This window comes from Vidua macroura, chromosome 18 (genome assembly GCF_024509145.1).
Source record: "Vidua macroura isolate BioBank_ID:100142 chromosome 18, ASM2450914v1, whole genome shotgun sequence".
NCBI lineage: Eukaryota > Metazoa > Chordata > Aves > Passeriformes > Viduidae > Vidua > Vidua macroura.
In genome coordinates this window covers 90,120-110,654 of record NC_071588.1, presented here as the reverse complement: position 1 = coordinate 110,654, position 20,535 = coordinate 90,120, and the positions used below count along the sequence as shown (strand labels likewise).

The 20,535-nt window shown below is 46.0% G+C and overlaps 1 protein-coding gene across 2 annotated transcripts in view; it reads left to right on the top strand.

Annotated features, from left to right (window-relative positions):
• MMP17 (matrix metallopeptidase 17) overlaps window positions 1–20,535 on the top strand; it is a 50,206-nt gene that overhangs the window by 21,584 nt on the left and 8,087 nt on the right. The window contains exons 1-6 of one of the 2 annotated variants that reach the window (XM_053994237.1): window positions 7,614–7,812; window positions 8,718–8,850; window positions 10,545–10,671; window positions 16,622–16,905; window positions 19,631–19,807; window positions 19,929–20,028. In XM_053994237.1, coding sequence (XP_053850212.1) covers window positions 8,811–8,850; window positions 10,545–10,671; window positions 16,622–16,905; window positions 19,631–19,807; window positions 19,929–20,028 — 728 coding nt within the window. In that variant the 5' untranslated portion in view covers window positions 7,614–7,812; window positions 8,718–8,810. Of the gene's footprint in view, window positions 1–7,613; window positions 7,813–8,717; window positions 8,851–10,544; window positions 10,672–16,621; window positions 16,906–19,630; window positions 19,808–19,928; window positions 20,029–20,535 lie in introns of those variants that run through there. The other variant, XM_053994236.1, reaches the window with a different exon arrangement.

Below are 20,535 nucleotides of genomic sequence, written 5' to 3'. Positions count from 1 at the left end.
CACTCCCAAATGGATGTTCTATTTCACACCCCAGCAGAGCTTCTGATTTATGGATTTCTTAACATCACAATATTTTCATTGCTAAAAACTAAATGGGAAGATGCATCAAAGTCCTGATCTAAAAGCCTGATGTAAATACAGGGACAGTACCTGCTGGGATCAGTCCTAGCACCAAGTGTGGTGATAACAGCATTTGAATTCCCAGTTTGCAGAGGACCAGAGAATTTCTACAACCTCTTGAAAGGGATATTGAGCCAATGTGCAGGCAAATTTAAACAGGCAGCCTATGTCCTGAGGTTATCTTGGGCTAGGCTACCAAGCTTAGCTGGCTGAAGAGAAGCGGGATACTAGGAGGGCAAGAAAGGAAGGCACTGATATGCGAACTAATGAGGGGAAGAAAAATGTGCAGCTGAGCTGATTCATTGAGGTAAAATGTTGTTGGCTGCTGTAGATGGGGAATAAGCTAAGCCATGCTGGAGGTGCAACTCTAAAGGCTGGGATGGAGACTGAGAGCTCTGAACAAGGACATGAACAGGCCACGGCAAACTCTGGTGTTCCTGGTCATACTGCAGGGAGACGGGTGTGGAGTCTCTCCTGGAGAAGACACTGTCCTAACAAAGGATCTGGTAAATAGAGTTAGCAAGGATTTGTTTTGATGTATAGCAGTCTGTTCGGTTTGCTACCAGATATGCTTTGTTTAGTGACTGAAACCAAAGGAGTAGGAGCTCATGTCTGTGCGACGGGGAGGGAGTATAGATTAACTGCATTGTGCTCTCTGTGTGACGTTGACTTTCCCTACATACCATGAGCCATGTGCTGTTAAGGTCTGGTGAGATGGCCAGGCTTCATTAAACTTATTAAGCAAAATGAGGACCTCTCGTGTCACCCCTTAAGAGACCCTCCATGTGTATTCTCATTTTGGTAAAGTGCAATTTGTACTTCTTTTAAAAGAATGCATCATTCTCTTGCTCATCTTGGTCTCAATCCAGCAGGAAGATAGGAGTGTTCAGAAGTTCTCTGCGCAGTCTTTTTGGGTGATGTCAATAGCCCTATGTCAGATACTTGGGAGGCTTGGAGATTTTAAGTCTGAACATCTGTGTGCTGACAGAGCCTCCCCACTGTGTGCAGGGCAGGTGTCCTCACTCCAGTGATTGAGAGGGTTCAGGGAGCCTCCTGATACTGGAATTCCCTTGGACGTGGGCCACAGCAGCTGCCCTCCCTGCTGTATGGATGGGACAGGGTGGAGGAGCATGGGGAGAGGAAGGTCAAGGCATGTTCTGTTCCCTCAGTCCATCTTCAGCAGATGTGTCCTGAGGAGCACTGTCCAGCTGGCTCTGCTCACAGCAGCCCCCAGGCAGCTTTGGACTCTGATGACCTTTGCGCAAAATTCTCAAGGAAACCACGAGTAGTCCTGTCCTGTACCCAGAAAACCCCGAATTTACAGAGTCTTGGCTTTCATTTTTGTCATACAGAGAGGATGTGGCAATCACGATGGACGAGGCAATCACTCACTGTGATTTATTGTGCCGTGTCAGGCAGGGAAACCTCTTCCCTGGCTGCAGCTGGGCACGTGCGGAGAGGAATTCTGGGCTTACAAAATGCTGTCAGAACTGAATCTGGTAACATTTAATATAGCCCTGTCACAGCAGATCTGAGGTTAGATTTGATCCTGTCATACCTGCTCAGAGCACAACAGCTGGTAGAGATGGGGGGATGCCAGGGAAAAGGATTTCCCAGATGTGGGCACATGGCCTCTGTGCCCACCAGAGGACTAGAACTCATTGTGGTTTTATTTTCCATGCAAGTCCTGGCATTTTCCTTTGTAGTGAGTAGTGCTGAGGGTACTTGGGGAGAGCCAAGGTCCCAAGGTTGCTGTTCAGCACAGGATCTGACCATAGGCATCTGTCACCGAGACATGGCGCTGCCAGGTGAGAGCCTCCTGTGCCTGCCACAGGCAGCCTCCAACTGCACCTGTTCAGTGTAGCAGGGCTATTTTCATAAACCCAGCCATGAGTTATGTGGTTTAGAGCTATTTCTGTAACAAGATAAAAGGATGCTAATTTGGTCACTTACCTAACTTCCCATCACAGTTCAAGAGACCATTATACACCAGGCATTTCTTCTTTTCCTTCCTAGATAACTCAGTGTTGACATGTTGACCACGATAGGCAGCATAGTGCAAAACTAGGACTGATGTAGAAACAGAAAACTATTACTGTTGAGACCGCTTTTTGATGTTCATATGGGATTTCAGTTACATGCAGGGTTTTTTTTGGGTTTTGTTTGTTTGTGGATTTTTTTGTTTGTTTTTTTTTGTTTGTTTGGTTTGTTTTTTTTTTTTTTTTTTTTGGGTTTTTTTTTTTTTTTTTGCATTGTTCATTGACTTCAAGTGGAAATTTTTAGGATGTGCTGGAAAACATCTCTAAAGCCCTGGTGTATTAAATCTCCACCAAGAAAAATACACATTTATGTTGAAAATGCAGAGTAAACTGTATCTTGTTTATATATTTTGTCACTCTCTGGTACTCTGAAAAGAAATCTAAGCCATCTGTAGTAAATACTGTGTTGTGCTGCACTGCTCTGCCCCCATTCTATGGGTGGGAATTGGTTCTTTGATCTTCAGTTCAAAGGGGTTGATAAGGCTGTTTCTGTGGTCTGCAGAGAATTTCCTTCTGCTTCTGCAACATCTCCTGATTAAGTCTGTGTTTCTGGGAAGGCTCTGGTTATCCATCCAGCCAAAGAGATGCTTACACCTTGTGTAACAGCTCTTGCATGGTGGATGAAGCTTGTCTCCAAGTCACCACAGCTCTCTTCTGTGCCCACCTTGCCAGGTGAAGGACATCCTCCCCCCGACACCCAGGAGAATGGTTACATGAGCAGAGCTGTTCTAATGAGCATTAAGTTATATTCTAGACCTGACCACGTCTGGCAGGACCCACAGGCAGCCACGTTAGCATCCAGTTGCTGGCTGTTCCATTAATGGAACATTTAAAGCAAGGGTTAGGGAGAGGAAGTCATTAGCAGCTGCATTAACTTCCACCCTGGATTCCATGCACAACCGTTGCTCAAATTAAAGAGAGCTGTTTGGATTCAAGCAACTCCTCTGATGGCAGCTAATGAAACTGGTCCCGCAGTTCAGCAGTGGCATCAGCCAAAATCCTGGTTGTAATCCAAACTGCAGGTTTTTTTCTCCTAATGAATTAATCAGCTGATTGTGTGCCTGCGATAGCTCATTAGAGAGGTGTGTGGCAACCTTTGGAAGGGAAGTGCTGGCTCTGTGGGGCCCAGAGGCCGTTGCATTGCAGGAACGTGGTCCTCTGAGTATTGCAGCACCATATGTGTTGCTCTAATTAACGGGTGTTGTTCCTGGGGTCTTTTGATCTCAGGAAAATGACTGTAAAAATTGTAATACTGTAAGCCTTCGATAACTTGGAATAAAACCTCAAACAGCTCAAAGCAATTTCCTTTAATCTAGCTTGTGGTGTTGGGGATTTTTTAAAATTATTATTATTATTATTATTTTAAAAGCTTCCACCCTATTTAATGGTAGCTGCAGAGATAAAGCAAAGTGTAATTTAGAAATTAGTTCCAGATGTTTGAGTTGTAGCTTTATTTTACTAATCTGGGTCATTAATTTTGTTGAATACTATGTTTGGATTTTCTTCCCTTGCGTGTGTGGTTGCAGGGTATAATGGGACTTCTGTCAGGAAAGGGAACTTTCAAAATCCTCTCTCCCCTGGGCGACTCCACCGAAACAAAGCCTGTTTCTCTGTGGTTATCCAGCATGGAAGGCAGGAGATGAGCTGTGAAGAAGAGTGGTGGGGTGATTTGTGCTCCTGCTGCAGCCCGGGGCATGGGGCATGGTGGGTAGGGAGAGGGGTGCCCCTGCCAGAAAGCCAAGGGCCATATTCAGGTCAGGGTAAGGGTTTAACCTCCCAGCCATAACAACACCCTTTTTAAATTAATAAACCCAACTTGTCACTTGATTAATGAGAAAAGGTGCAGTTTGGTAAAGCCTATTAATAAAAGGGATCTTTTCAATGGAAAACAGCTTGCTTCTGCTCAAGCCTTACCCCAAAGATTTGGAAATTGTGACATAGTAGGATCTTCTCAGTGCATGTTGCACATCCAGATTGTCTCTGAAGTCAGTGTTAGTCACTGGCTGCAAAGAGATGCCTGGAGAAATACTGGTGGCCATGACATGGACAGAGCACTGAGGGTGCTGCTTGTACCCCTGCCAGCAATGTCCTCAATTTAACCCCAGTTACCCCAGTTTCTTTGTTCAGCTGTGATGGGATGGGTATGGAGACAGTCTGGGATAGTGGTGCAAAGCTCAGGGTCCAGTTCACGAATCTGCCAAGGAGCGAGGGACTGTGGTAAAGCTCTGCTCTTCTCTCGGCTTGGCAACAGGCTGGGTACACTGAGGATAACCATCTCCATCCCCAAGCAAAGGGAATGTTATGACCTCTACAGGATTAAGGCTGTTTTTCTCCAAGAGAAAAAAACATCCTGATTGTTTGGGGCTAAGCTTTAGATAGATGGTCATTTTAATACTACAAGAGCAGGCAGAATTGTGGAGCTGGCTTGAGTATAATTTTCTTCCTTATCCCGATTTCTGTTTTGCTGTTTATCCTGTTTATCCTCTCCTTGTTATCCTGAACTGGTTTGTCTTCTTGTAAATTCCAACCTACCACCCTTAAAAAGAAATGATCAGGAAGAAAACTTGCTGACTTAGTCTTTCCTTTGCCTCTGGCAGTTGAATAAGCCCATCATCTTATATAATATTAATATTTGTAAAAGCAGACCTACAGAGCTCATAAATATTCCATAAAAGAAGGGCAATATCTATGTCTATTTTAAAATGGAGCAGGTAAGTAGGTTCTAGAACAAAAGGATATTGATACAAAGGAAGTGGAGAGATGAAAGAAATAAAATTGCCATTTTAATCTGAAAATTGTCTCTGCATAAGCAACACCAGAGGCCTCACTACTGCGGGAGCCAACAGTTTGCTCTGGGTGATCACTTGACCCTGGAAAACTCCAGTCCCTGGCTGCTACCTGGTATTCCATTCAAGTGGCTTTAGGAGCAAAAAAAAGTCCAAAATTGAAACAGCTTGTTTGCAGAGGGGAGGACTGCGTTACCATTTTTCTTAACTTTGTGCTTCTCCAAATGGGAAAAATAAAAGTGAAAAATATCTGTAGTTTTGAATTCTGTTAAACATTTTTTTTAAGGCAAGAAGCAGGCTTTTCCCCATTACGGATGAGAACCCAGATGAGAAAAAACAAATACAGTTTATTTTTAGCCAGCCGAGTGAGTAATCTGTCTCCAAACACACATGTGGAGCTGTTTCGTGAAGGAACGACACTGTGGCACTGCTAACAGGGTCCCTTTGCAAAGGCAGACTGGTTTGGAGCAGTTGGTTTAAGACTTTATAAATCTTTCATTGCATATCACCCTTGGTAGGATGGTAAAATGAAACCATGAAACCAAGGGGAAATGGAAAAATTTCTCTTTTTTTCATTTTTTTCACTTTTCCTAGTACCACTATCCTGAGACAGTTGCAGCGGTTTTTTCCCACTGCTGAGAACATGGTGCAAGTCCCATGATCTGGAATGGGGCAAGGAGGCCCTCCAGCCCCCAGAAGGGACATTGTTTTGTCCATAAACATCCCAGCTGTGGTTTGTAGGCAGTGTGTTGATGCTGCTCTGTTCTGAGCAGCACCAGGGCTCTTGCTGAGAGCCATGTTTAGCTGGCAGAGAGGAGGGGCAGATGGGTGGGTGGTTTTGGACCTTTCTGCCAGGCATGCAGTTCTTCCTTTGTGCTGCTTTTTTTTTTTTTTTTTTTTTTTTTTCCTGGACCTGAGCCAGTGTGGTGCCTTTCATTCTGTATTGCTTAGTGGTGGAGCTGGATCAGAAGATTCATTCTGGACTTGGCTCCCAGACCCATCTTTGCTGGTGATGATTCCCACAAAAATTGAGCTGGGATCATGTGAGCCTCAGACCAAGGTACCTACCTGGGCATAGCATGAGCCATGTAGTGCAGCCTCACTTGTTCTCAGCTCCTCTCAGAGCTGGAAGATGGTTAGACATTGGGTTAATCTGATTTTTTTTTTATGAAGCAATTTTTTTACTTTTGAAATAGTTGTTGAAGCTGAATCTTCTCATGGGAATAGGTCAATTCATTCAGCACAGCACACTTTTAAGGAAAAGTTTATATAGTGCCAGCTCAGGCAAGAAATATGTTCATAGAATTTTAGCTTTCAGCTGAAATCACTATTTCATTTAAACATTTTAAGCTAATGAGAGTTGGCAAATAAAGTTCTTTTTTATTAAGGTGGAAACAAGAAGGGGATGTGTTGAAGTTATCTCAGTGGAAAATGTTTTCATATTCTTATTTATGGAAGTATGTAAATTTAGCCTTTGTCATTATTAAGGACAAGAAAATATCTGAGAAGCGTTCATGGGGCACACAGATAATTAGCCAGACAATTTCTGCTGTTCTTTCTCATCTCCAAGCCAACTTTGATCTCTCTCATGAAATTTTCTGCCACAGCAAAGGTGGAATGTTAAAATTCAATGTTATGAATCAGCTTTGCTTACAAGGAGAGAGGAAACCCGTCAAAACCCCTACATGGAAAAGAGCTGAATGAGAGCAGGATCACAGAGGTCTATAAAACTAAGGAGGATCTGAGTAAAGCAGCATAAACTTGATGGTCTAGATGAAAAATCATGTGAAGGGAAATCGGTGCTTGCACAGTAGATCAGGTGAAGGATTTGTGATCTCTGACCACTCATTCCATCTTTTATGTAGAGAGCCCCTGATTTGCTTTGGGGTGTCTGTTCATGTTTGTGCTTTCTCTGTCCCTTGGGGTTAGGAAGGAAAGAAGACCCGCACAACTTCTGTTGGATATCCCTCTTCTGTTGCTTTCCCCAGCCTTTTGCTGCCACCTCCATCCCCAGGAGCCCCCAGGGACAGCCGAGTTGTGCCTATCTCCGGTGTGGCAGTGTCTCCACTGTCATTAGAGGATAAATGACACTGTCTCCGTGGCCAGGGAAGAAAGCAAATTAAACTCCACAATCCTCAGCAATTGATGGGCCAGCTGCCGACCTCCATGTCACAGGCAATTTCTCACAAAGAATCAAAGAGGAATTGTATCTCTGTCACAAATGGCTTGGCTATGCAAAGGGACAAATAGTAGCAGGGGAATAGAGGGGGCATCAGCCCGATGGCAGGGAAGGGCTGTGATGATGCTCACACATTCCCAGCAAGGTGGTGGCTAATGGAGTTGCATTAATCAACAGGAAATGGCCAGATAGACTGTTTCCTGAGCACACCATCCCACAGAAACAAGGCAACTGTGAAGGAGGGTTGGGAGGGAAGTGAAATGCTAGTGAGAAACCCAGCACAGCGGGCCATGCTCCCCAGTGGAGAGTCACACCAAGCCTGTGTCACAACAAGCCTGGGGACATCTGTCATAAAGCTTTGTAAGTGTGAATCTGTTTAACTGGACTTTGCAGAGAGGGGCTGGGGGGTTCTGTGGCATTCAGGGTGGCAGCTGTAGGCGACACCAAACTATGAGACATTCAGAATGTAGCGATAAGTAGCTACTGGCTTCTAGGACTAATCTGGCTACCATCAATTTGTGGTGTATTGGCTGCAGTGGATCAATATCAGTCTTCAAGAGGCTCAACAGATCACTGTTTGATACAGATAAAGAAAATAGAGAGCAGGTGTTTGTGGCATCCCCTGCGTGCAGTATTACTATTCCTTGCTCATCCTTCTGCCAAGGGAAGGGAAGGAGAGAGAAGGCAGGTAAGAAAGGATTTAGAAAGGCAATTCACTTTGAAAAGCAGTTGTAAGAAGGAGATGTATAGCATTTTTTCCCCATCAATTTTAGCCTGAGAAGAGAAAGAGAAAAATCTTCATAAAGATATATTGTCCTTTGAGAGACAAATTCCGATTGAACAGTAGGTTTGGGTTTAATGAGATGCCTGTGGCAAGGGGATCACTGGCACATGGCTGTGCTTGCCTAGGCTTTGGGAAAGAGGAACGTCCAGGGGTTCCACAGGTCCCTGCTGCTTTCTGGTGGTAGAGAGACCCACACCTGGCTGTAAATACTTTAGGTCAGCTGTCAGGAAGATGATTAAACCAGGGAGTGTGGAAATGCTGGAGAAAAGGGCTGTTTTGTGTCACTGCTGAGGTCATCTGCCTCAGATCTTGGATGACTGTGAGGCACAAAGTGGGCTCGGAGACTTCATGGCTGAGTTTATTTCCAGACAAAATCCTGGTGTTGTGAAGGTCAAGTGCCTTCAGTTGCAAATGCAAGACGTGGCTGGGGGTGTGTGCTCTGTTGCTATCTGTTAGAGGTAGGGCAGTTATCTTCTGTTAATTAGGCGACCTGTTAAAACCAGGTGGAGCAGGTTTCTTTATCTCTTCCACTAATGGGCCATTGAGTCTCACTGCATGGCTGATAAAATTACATCATCCCATTGTGAGATGCTCCGCCCGGGGGGGATGAGCCAAGCAAGGTAAAACGAGCCACCCCCACAGAATCATTTAAGTTGGAAAAGATCCTTGAGATCATCAAATCTAATCATTAAGCTAACGCCCTCAAACTATCAGGATGCATTGAGGGGAGAGGACCTTCAGAGCGTCATTCCCTGTGTCTGTATTTCCTTCCTTTCCTTTTCTCATTTCCCCTTCGCCTTGTTTCACAGGACTGGCTGACAAAATTTGGGTATCTGCCTCCTCCGGACCCAGTCACGGGGCAGCTGCAGACGCAGGAGGAGCTCACCAAGGCCATCACTGCCATGCAGAGATTCGGGGGGCTTGAGGCCACAGGAGTCCTAGGTCAGTGGCTCATGACTCCTCCTCTCTTTGGTGCAGAGCGAGGCAGGGATGGCTTCTTGCAGGTCCGTGAGGGAGAAGGGACTTGGTGTTGTGTTCTGCAGCAGCAGCAAGAAAAGCTCCACCGTGGGTGGAGCATATGGCCCAGTTTGCAGCTGTAAGAGTAATTACATGGCTCAGGTGTTCTGTTGCCTTGTGTTTTCAAGAACCTGAGGCAAGCAATTATTTCAACAGACCCACAGACCCTTGGGGTGCTTAGTGTGATTAAAATAGCTCTTGGTGTATTCAAAAAAAAAAAAAAAAGTAAACCAACAAAAATAATTTAAAAAGACAAGGGGAAAAAAAAAGGGAGAAAGTTGTCCTCTTCAAAGCTTTACTTGCAGCATCAAATTGAATTGATCAAAAATCCTGATTAAGCCTCCCAATTTGTATGCATAGATATTTTGGGTTCCTTGCTGCTGGGGTGCAGGCAGGGAAGGGAGAAGGATGATGTTGCATCACCCCAACTCTGTTTCCTCCTGCCCACAGTGTATAGAGCCTGGAGGCTCTTTGGGGCTCTCCTGGGATCTCACTGAGCCACAGCTGTTCCAGGTACTCCCCAGTCATTCCCAGCCAGCTGGGAGCCCATCACCTGCTCCAGCAGCTCGGTTGGCCAGCAGAGGCAGGCAGTGGCATCTGTGTGGCGGGGGCATTTGCCTGGGAGGATGCAGCCCGAGGGCAGGCTGAAGCAGTACGAGTTCACCAGCGTGGTTGGGGTCATTCCTCTCAAAGCCTTCATTGAGGGAAGGAGAAAGCCAGCATTATCCCGGCCTGCAGAAGGACGCCTCTCTGCTCTCCTCCCCTCTGTAACCTTCCTGCCATAGGGCCAGTATGCTTCTGCTGCTCGGGACACAATTAAGGACTAGCAGCTAATTAGCAGGCGGGTCTCTATCCATCCCAACACCCCAGCATCCCTCTGCTGGTCCCCTGAAGCCACAGCTGCATCCCAACACGGGGACTTCCTTTCTCTGGTCTTAAGTGAGCACATGCAATAATTTCTCTTCCACTGCATCACAAGCTGCAGGAGACCCTGGAACAGGAGCGGCCATTCGAGTTACATTTTCAGAGGGGGTGTTTGAAACTGTCTGGGGGTGGGAGGGATGGCTGCCCTGGGCAGGTCATAGTTATGAGTTTGTTCATGAAAACAGAGTTTAAGAGGTAAAGTCAGCAGGGAAATGAGTGAATGAAACAACTTTTCTGCATTTCAGCTGGGGAGAATAAGACACTTCAAGCTTTCGTTATTTAAAAAAAACTAATAAGAAGGAACATGGACATTCTTCAAATAAGCTCCTAGCTGAACACAGATGGAGTTTATTTATACGTGAATATTTCTCCTTGACAGAGGAATACTCGGAAATTCATCAAGAGAGAACAAAACAGAATATCTGAAAAAATATATTTTAAAACATAATCAAAGCTGGCCACAGGTGGGCTTCCAGCAGGAATTGCTGTCCAGTGGTGGGAGCAGCAGTAGAACATAAGGGGCTCAGTGGGTGTCTCCATGACATGCTGAGGCTGGTGCCATGCCCCAGTGGGCTCCTGAGTATCCACTTTTGCTCTTCTGGTTCATTCTTAGCACTTCATTTCCTATCTCTTTGTCCCCTTGGGATTTCTTAACCCACCATTCCCATGATTTCTTGTTTTTTCTCTAACCCTAGATGAAGCCACCCTGGAGCTGATGAAGACCCCTCGCTGCTCTCTGCCCGACCTCACCACTGAAGAGCCCAGGAGGAAGCGATTTGCTCAGGCTGTCACCAAGTGGAGCAAAAGGAACTTGTCCTGGAGGTAGGAATTCATCTATCCCTGCTGAAATCTTGCAGCAAAAGACCAATTCCACAGTCACCTTTGTTAAATATGGCTTTGAGATGAGTTTTAGGGTGATGGTTAAAACATGTCCCTCTGACCTCCCAAGACCTCATAGACTATTTATTTTAACTCTTCTCCTGACAGTCTCAGCAGTGACTTCTTGGACCCACTTGGCAGCGCCTGAGAATGATGCAGATTTGGCTGGTGATTTAGCTGGGAGCTTTTTGCTGGGTTGCAATGGTTGTTAGAGCATCTTTTTTTCTTGAGTTCATTAGTTCTGTGCTTTCTCAGGCAGCTGCCAAGCCTGGAGCTTCTTCTCGTGCCCCACCCAAGTCCAAGGGTAGGAGCATTTTCTGAGTAATAAAGTCACTTTTTTTTCTCCTAATCCTTGCCACAGGTGAGTATTTATCCCTCAGTGTCAGGATCCCTCTGCACCTGTGACAAACAAAAGTTCAGGTCCAGCTTTCAGAAATATGCTGCGGGTCAGGGTTGGCAAGCAAGCTGATCCCTGTCCCCCCAAGATTTGTGCTTTTTGGGACTCATTTTTCCTCTCTCAAATAGCAAGTGCTGCAGTGATTTTTTCCTCTTAAGAACAGTGTGCAGCATGAGGTGCTTGTACCATCCTGAAAACACATGTGGATCTTATGAAAAGTTCTCCTTATTAATAATAATAATTTTTTCTTGATCCTGGCATAGCCCCTAGAGAGAGTCCTCGTCCCACTGCAGTAGCAAATCTCAGCTTGGCTGTTGCTGTTGACACATGTTGAAACTTAGCAGAGATTTGGTCTATGTTCCAGCAGATTGCTTTGAGATGTTATTTTGAGAAAAGATAAACATAATTCAGCTTCAGTAAGAAACAACTTTGGTTCATAGATGGCTTCATGTCATGAAGTGACCCATGTTATAAAAACTCAGCCTGCCTCCCCGTTGCCCAGCCCTGACTTTATGAGGAAAGACTAAGAACTTCACATTTCAGAAAGGAGAAAATCCTTTGGGGGTAAAAAGAAAACCTGTCCTGGTGTTCTGGGAGCTGCCAGTGCAAGAGCGTGGCTTGTGCACAGCCTGACCCCAGCAGCTCCTGACAAACCTGAATGACATCTCGTGACTGGGCAGCACGGTCAGGGGACTGGCACTGCAGGACTTGGGATGTGCTGACACAGTATTCCCAAGTCCAGGCTGGAGAGAAATGTGGAGGTGAAATGGGCTCCGGCTGTTCTGGTGGATGCAGCCCTGGGATAACCCCCGCCTCCCACCCCCTGGGAAACTTATGCTGCAGCAAGGATTGCCATAAAAAGGGGTTTAGGTCTGAGACAATATTATATGTTAGACAATATTATATTTAAAAGGCATAAAAGAAATCCATCTCCTGACAAAGTAATTTCTGCTTTTTATTCTTTGATCCTTTCAAAAATCTTGTCTTTTGTCCAAGAAAGGCCTGTATTTTACAATGGTAGGTTGTAGCCAGCAGAACGCTATAGCATTACAGAAACTCCAATGTAGTATTTATATCCAACACTTGAGATTAAGCTGTTTTTTTTGAAACTGCCCTGAAAGTCGGCCAGTAGAGACATAAAAGTTTTAGTTGCTTACGTTTTACACGTTGTTTGAAGATTTTAAATGGGGAAAACAAAACTAAATGCTACTTTGGCACGGATTTAAAAGTTGAAGAAAAATGTGAACAATTGAAAGGCTGAAATAAGCAGGTAAGCAGAACTGTAGGAAAGGAGGACCTTAAAACAGGCACATGCACTGATTGAGAAGGCAGTTTTGGGCAAACAAAATTTTATAGGTATACAGGTCATTCAGGTTTCTTCTTTTTACCTTTGAGTACAACCAACCCGTGGGACTGGAGGGCCCAAGGAGCAAAACAATACAGGCTGCATCCTGCACAGCTCACAGTACAGCCTTGTAGCATCCCATTACTGCATCACAAATAGATGGTTTTCTGTGTCTCATCTCTATGTAGAGTTTCCAGGATATTACAGCATATAAATTTTCTTTTCACAGGATTGTTTTTGTTATTATTTTATTTTCCCTGCACTCTCCCCACGTGCCAAGGCAGCTGCTGAGAGAGTGGCGTGCTGTGGATGCCCTCTGCCGGCATCAGCGCCGGAGCTGCCCGCAGCCACTTCCCCCTCATGTTTGCAGCCTTGTTTTTCACTTGCTGATTTTGCTTTATTGCTTCTGGTTATGCCCCACAGAAGGGGAGTTCATAGCTGGTATATGTCCATTTCTTCCCAGTGCTTGCTGTTTCCCCACAGTCCTGGGGAGTGCAGCAGCAGGGCCATACCCCGTCTCTGCATGCTTTGAGCTCCCTGGGGAAGGGGGAGCCACGGAAGCTCAGCTTTTAAAATTGCCCAGCTTTTTCCTTTCAGTGCTGAACTGAGCTGGCTTTCATCTGTCTGTAGTTAAGGACTACTCCCTTCTGCCATCTCATCAGAGCTGCAGTCTTTGACACTGATGCTCAGGCCATGGGCTGCCAGAGCGGGAGCAGAGCCCGCTGGCAGAGGAGGAGTGACACCAGTCAGTCAGTGCCCACCATTGCTGTGAGTGTCCTGAGCCAGCCCCCGAGGGGAGGTGCCAGTGCCTGAGCCCAGGTGTGGATTTACTCAGGCGTAGAGGGGTGGCAGTCAAGAGGAAGGCGTTGCAACCCCCAGTTCTGTGCTCCCATTCCGACAATGGTCCTGATCCTCCTGCTTTCCTCCTTTAATCGGTGACATCCTGCCATGGGGACCTCCCATCCAAAGCCCAGACTGCTTTGTCCCCCGTGTCTGGGGCTGACAGGTGCCCAAGGGGGGCACCTATCAGTGTCAGGCTTCCTTAGGTTATTGTAATGCCCCTGTCACAGGCGACTGAGGCCCCCATAGGAAATTTCCCAAGCAGCTGAGGCAGAGAGCAGGCAGGTGTGTGGAGACACAGTGGCTTGGGGGTGACTTGGTGTTCTATGTGTGATAAAGGGCAGGAGAATGAAAAAACTGAACATTTCTGCTGATAGTCTAAGTGCTGGGAGAGGGATGATGGAGGGTTCCAACACCCGCTGCTTTCCTCCTGCAGACAATGGCAGTGTTGCAGCACTGCTGGGGTAGCACTGGATCAGAGCTGCTGTGCCATAGATGGCTCTGGGCAGCTGGAAAAGCACCTTTGCCAAGGCAGCAAGCATCTACCCTTTCAACTATCCCCTCTTCCTTCCTCTTCCAAGAAAAATCAGTGTGGGTTTATCAAGCACTCCTTAGCTTGCCTTGTTTGGTAGTTCTCTGCATTTATTTTATTTGTCTGTGGTTTCAGGGCTGGGAAAGTGAAAGAGTGCTTTCATTAATGAGCTATTGATTTCTCATCCATCACTGATACTCTCGCACTTTTGTCTTTTGGAGGACAAAAAACAATAAGGAACCCAGAAATCAAAATAGCTGTGGGTGCCCCTCAATGGCAAACAGAGGCAGATCAGTCCTCTCTAGTCTCTACTTATTAACCTTTCTAGATACAAAGTTTATTTGGGATGGGTCAAGCAAAGGAGGTGACTCAGGGGACACGTGAAGGACTGGCAGCACTGTGTGAGAGACAGCATTCATTTGTCTGCATGGCAATGCTGCTGCCTGGCTGAGCACTAAACACAGAGGGGGGATTTTCTCCTTGGTATCCAGTTGTGTCTCTCAACACCACATCCTGCTTGGCAGCTGCCAGTTCCAGTGTTGTGGCTGATGCTCCCTCCTGCAGCCCCACCCGCCACAGGGATGGACACTCCTCAGGGCGTCCCGGAGTGTGATTTGCAGAGGGATGTGACTGACCCTACAGCTTAGGGCAGTGTTGGTGGGGTGGCTGGAGGGACTGAGCAGTTCAGTCCTCATCACCGTCCCTCTAGCTGGCAGAGGCTGTCTGGAGCAGAGACCTTTCTCTCCAATTACTCACATCAAGCTTTTGCCCAAGATCCGAGTTCTGTAAGAGGAGTCTCAGAAGGGATTTACATCCAAGAAGAAGGAGTGCTTCTCTTTGCTGGAAACCTAAGCACCATTCACTACTACTACTACCAATAATAATTTAAGGTAGGAGGAAGCTTTTTTATCTGCATGCTATTAGAAATGTGCCGCCTTTTCAGTGGAATTGGGCGATGCAAGGCCAACAAACATCCTATCAGCATAATAGTCTTTTCCTACTCTCATTGAAAACAATTAGCAGAGCTCCAGCAATCAAATCAGATGCTGAATTGAAAAACCCTGATGGGATTCTCTTGAAAAATGACAGTGATAATGAATAAAGGATAAGGGACTTTTCACTTACACCTGCAGCATATGAATAAAATGTGGATCAGCTCAGAGGTGTAGGACTTTTTAGAAGTAAAATAGGTATTGATTCTGTTTCTGCCTTAATCTAATGCTTCTGGAGTCAGATCTTGGGATGAATATTAATAATATTTGCTTCTTTAGACAGGGCTTTTTATCCACCATCCTTGTACAAGGGAGATCTGATTTATTATCCTCATTCTACAGCTGGAAAGGAAAGGAAAATAGCTCACATGGTGAGCAGGGCTTGGGGAGGAAAGAGCAGATAATGTCCCTAAATGTAACTCTGTGCCTTAGGCACCATGATCCTGGAGAAAGGTCATAATTCCTGGCCTAAATATGGTGTGTGTTACATGTATAATGACTTAGTAGAAATTAAAGCAGCAAAGGGTTTACCTCAGTTCCAAGGAGTGTTATGAAAGATGAAGACAGCTAGTTAATGAATATCTGGGATCCAGGTGGCCTTTTTCTCTGTACTGTAGAGGATTATATCCGGACACAATCTCTTCTATGAATTAAAAATTGCCTGAAAATTGTCTTTTCTAATCCCATGCTAATACTGTTTGTACCTCTGTGCTGTCTCCTTTACAAATGTGTTTTCTTTGAAGTCCTACAATCATCTGGTGTTACATGCATGTAACTCATTTAGATTAGTCAATAAGGTTTTTCTTTGCCCAAAGAGTCAAGGGATAGCAAAGGCAAAGATATTAATGATTTTTTCTCATTTGGCTATGATGTGTTTTTCCTGATTCACCCACTCATTCCCACTGTCTCTAGGATGAGCTTCCCAAGTGCTTCAGAGGAACTGTTAGTGAGATTTCTGCTTAGTTTCATCAGCCTTTTTTTTGCTCTATCAGAGATTCAACCCTGACTAGTTTTGCCCTAGCCCAAAGGTGGTGTCTGCTTTGGGCTGCCTGTCTCTTGAGGGTGTGGGATGCGTTCCCAACTTCAGCATGCAAGTTGCTCCTACTCCCCTTTTCACATCCATGCTGTCTCCCAGCACTCAAATCGCTATTCGGGAAGGGCTTGAGTGGTGTGACACTCTGACGCTTGTAATTACCTCGGGAAGTGTAGTCAGGTCATCGCTGCCCATTGGTGATGGGAAGTGGTGTGGTACCAAGTGATGCTGTCACAGCCATGTTATGCAGCAGGGTAAGTGATGTGGTCATAATGTCTGCTTCAGCCTTGAAAAATCTGTCAGACGATGAAAACACTTTGGCTGGTGTGTCCAACTTGAAAAAGAAAGTATCACCTGTTATTACTGGGTTAGAGCTGGCCAGAAGTTATCCATCCGAACAGGCTTTTGTCAATAATTACTCAATCAACAGTACATTTGCTTGGAAAGCGTGTATATTTTTGTGAAAATTGTCAACAAAGGATTATCTAAATATATTCCTTTAGAAGCCAAGGTGCCTTGTTGCATCTTTGTCTTTTCGTCTCCTTTATTAAATCAACAATATTAGCAATTCTTTTTCAAAGTTGGGTTATACAGGAAACATCGACTTTTCTTCCAGCTCAGCCCAAAAACGCAAAAAGCTCTGAAGGCCTCACTGTGGCTCTGAGGCACCAGGCAGCTGCAGATCCAGTTCTCGTTGTTCTTGGAGATCTTTCATGCTACTGACCCATCCTCTTTTTTGCCCTCTTTGTTTCAGAGTTCGCACCTTCCCAAAAGAGTCCGACCTGGGCCACGACACTGTCCGAGCCCTAATGTACTATGCCCTGAAGGTCTGGAGTGACATCACTCCGCTGAATTTCCATGAAGTGGCCGGAAACAATGCTGACATCCAGATAGACTTCTCCAAGGCAGATCACAATGATGGCTATCCCTTTGATGGGCCTGGTGGGACGGTGGCACATGCTTTCTTCCCCGGTGACCATCACACAGCAGGGGACACTCATTTTGACGATGACGAATATTGGACCTTCCGGTCATCAGGTAGGTCAGGGTGGGAGAGCTGCAGCCAAGCACATGGGCTCACAATTTCCCTCTTCTGCTCTGGTGGCTGGAGCAGTTTAGCCTCTGCCACACCTTCACCCCAGACTTCAGGATCCCTGAAGTCATCTGATTCCTCTTGCTAGCAAAATCAACCCAGGCAGTGTTGAGGACACTCTTATGTTCCTGGAAGCCTCAATGGCATCTCCAAATGTCTCCTTATCCTGCCAGCAATTCCAGAGCTCCCAATCGCCCAACCAACAGTCTCCATCTCTTCTGAGACCTGGAAGGTTGCAAGTTGGGTATGCGGCTGCTGGAGCTCTTGGATGGAGAATGTATTCTCTGACTTTGACATCTTTTGGGTGCCTTCACTGCCACATGTCCCCGTTTCCTATTTTTAAAGTATACTGTTAGCTGACCTACATATAAAGGGCTCTCTGTTGTGCTGGGAAAAAGGCCTAGTTTTTTCCTGCTATCTCCTGTCTATTACCTAACATCAGGATGGTTACAAGCTGCAATTATTTTCTTTTTTTATCTTTATCTCATCTGGCCAAAGCAGAATTTTAATTAGCAGAGGGAGTACAAGAGGCAAGTGTTCCTCAGCTGCAAAACCATCTGTGGGGATCAGGTCCCCAGCCTTTGTGTCAGGCATGTTTTGACAGAATGTCTTCTCTGCAGCCACCAGCTGCTAATTTACTTGTCATGCCACCTCCTCCACCAGCCTCCTAGTGGGATCTTGCTGCTTCAGCTTAATGACTTTGTTTAGACCTAACTGTCTTCTCTGAAACAAGCTAATACCTTCTTCCTGCCCACCGGTTGACCTGCATCCATCCCCCTGCATGTTCATGGGCAAGAGTGTTCATTCACCAGGGGTGCTGGAGGAGGTCTTGAGATGAAGGTTAAAGGTCCAGACAGGCTGATCCTTAAGAATTACCCCTACTCCTTGTTTCATGTTTCCAGCCCCAACTGATGGCTCTTATCAGGAAGGAAAAAAAAAAAAAAAGCAGCGGTTTTGATCTGCAGATGTACAGGGCAGAGGCAAGCGCTTTGGTCAGTAGCTTGCCACAGCAAATGTGTTAGCGATGGAGTCAGTTTTGCAGCTAGCGGTTGGGAGTGCTCATTGTGAAACAAACTCCAGTGAAGGAGCTCAGACCCAGCGCTCCCGCAGGGAGTGCCCCTCCAAGCTCCACCAAGGGATGAGGGGATGAGCCTGCCAGCGAAAAGCTGCCCTCTATTTTGAAGATCTTGGAGCTATCCGAGCTTCATCTTTTATTTATTTTGTTCTCTCTACTGATTCGAAAACAACAACTTGGTAGGTGATATAAAAATATCCCCAAGGTTGTCAGTCTGGCATTAAAATGTCAGAGAGCATATGTCTTGTTCTCTCTTAGTGCCAGGGAAAACAGCACAGGTTATAAAAATTTCGCCCAGTTACAGACACTGTAAATAATAGTCATGAAGGAAAAGGCAAAATTCAGCAAAGGCTATCTCCATGCTCCAGCACCCTGAGCCTGGTGAGGACCGCTAAGGACTGGGCAGGATCAGCCATAGCTACTTTTGTGCAAAAAAGTAGCTACCTCAGATGGCAAAGAAGCCACCTCTTTCCTCTCCAATCATTCCCAGGGAATGTGACGCTCCCCTGATCTCCACAGGGATCTTTCCAACCTCACTGCTTCTCTATTACAATACTTGACATCATGATCTTTATAAGAAACACACTTAAAATCACTGCTGCCCCCTAGTATTGCTCTGCAGGACATTGCTGTGCAGAGAGGGGCAGAAAAATTGTATGGACGTGTGGCCCAGCCTGTCTGGAGCTGGGCAGTGGGAATGCATCAAGCAGGCTCAGTCCCATACAGCTCCTGGGAGCAGCTCCTCCTTTGCTTTGGTAGCAGTGGTGTATGGAAATGAGCATTAACCCCTTACATGAGTGTCTCAGGCTCTGGAGAGGATAGGATTGGTCTGTATGTGGGTGTGGTGTGAGGCACTGGGGCTTGGATTGCAAATAAGGAAATTTGGGGAAAGAGAATTGTTGTGGGTTGATAAGGAAGTGAGTTTTCTCAGGAAGTTGGGGTCAAACCAATCAGTGCTCAGATTTGAATATTGACACCTGGTGTGACCACTGAAGACATGGACGTGCCTCTGAGAACACAGGGGGTTAAAAGCAGAAAACTCCCAGGGGAACTCTCTCTTGTTCAGGTCATTGAAGAGTTCAGACCCACAGAGCGCCGCACTGACGGCACTCCCCAGCTCCTCGGCACGTGGCTTGGCTCATTGTCACAGGATGTGACGAGCTCCTGGCTGGTGGCTGCAGAAATTTGGTATTCTGGGCAATGCAAAGGCTGTGTCAGCAGCTGCAGCAGGCACGAGACGCAGGGAGTGACTGCTCTGGCCCAGCTTCAGCAGCGCCGCTCAGCAGACGGTTGTGACGTGGTTGCTGTCTCAGCCCTTTATCCAGCTTTTTCTCAGGTGCCGACAGCGATCTGGAAATAAGAGGGGTGATACCCAGGCTGGTGTAGGCTGAAGTCTGGCTTGCTTTCCCTTTTCATATGATCCACCCCAGTCTCTAACTGGGAAAAAAATGTCTTTTTCAAACTTTACCTATTCCAAAGCTCTTCTTTCCAGTTTATTCAACATAAACCTACTTACTGCCCCTGCAGCCCACCCAAATCCTCCAATTACTTTCAGCACTTAGTGACTTTTATTTCAATTTTATCCTTATCTCCAGACACTCATGGGATGGACCTTTTTGCTGTAGCTGTCCATGAGTTTGGCCATGCCATCGGCTTGACCCACATCTCTACCATAGAGTCTATCATGAGACCCTACTACCAAGGTCCAGTGGGGGATCCTCTGAAGTATGACCTGCCTTACGAGGACAAAGTCCGGATCTGGCAACTCTATGGTAAGTTTGTGTCCCTCATGTGGCTACAGTCTGTTCCTGCCATGGTAGGATGCACTGGAATAGCTGTTTTCTGTGGTGAGGGGAGGATGGTGTTCCCCATTATTGCTTCTTTTCTACACAGGAGTCAGGGAATCTGTGTCCCCCACAGCCAAACCTGAAGTAAGCAAAACAGATGACCATCCAATCCTGCCAGAGCTGCCAGAGAACCGCTCCACTGTCCCGTAAGTCAAATTTCTTCCTTTCCTGCAAAGGATGGGTAGTAGTGAAGCTCTGCTTCATCCGTATCTTGCCTGCTCGCTCTGGCTTTGGTGTTCCTCTCTGGAGGAAAAAGTCAAATTTTTTACTTATATTAGTGGAAAGTTGTCACCATCACCCTTAGGTAAATTCATCCTTGCTGGAATTTTAAATGAACTTCCTCAGCAGTATCCTGAATTGCACAAGCATAACTTACCTAAATTGTTCCACAGTGAGCAGCTGCCTAATGCACCTGAGGGAGTGAATATTGGAACAAGTGGACCAATAGCCTGACTCCAATGCAGGTTAGCATTGGCAAAGGGCTGCTTACACTGAGTGTCATCAAGCAACCAGCATGGCCTCATTAAGGGAAGTACAGGACATAGATCATTAATAAATGTTGACCAAGACAGCAGGACAGATAAGAGAAGAAGGGACACGGAACAAAAAGGCAGGAGGTAATGGTCACACACGTTTTTGCCAGACACCAAAAG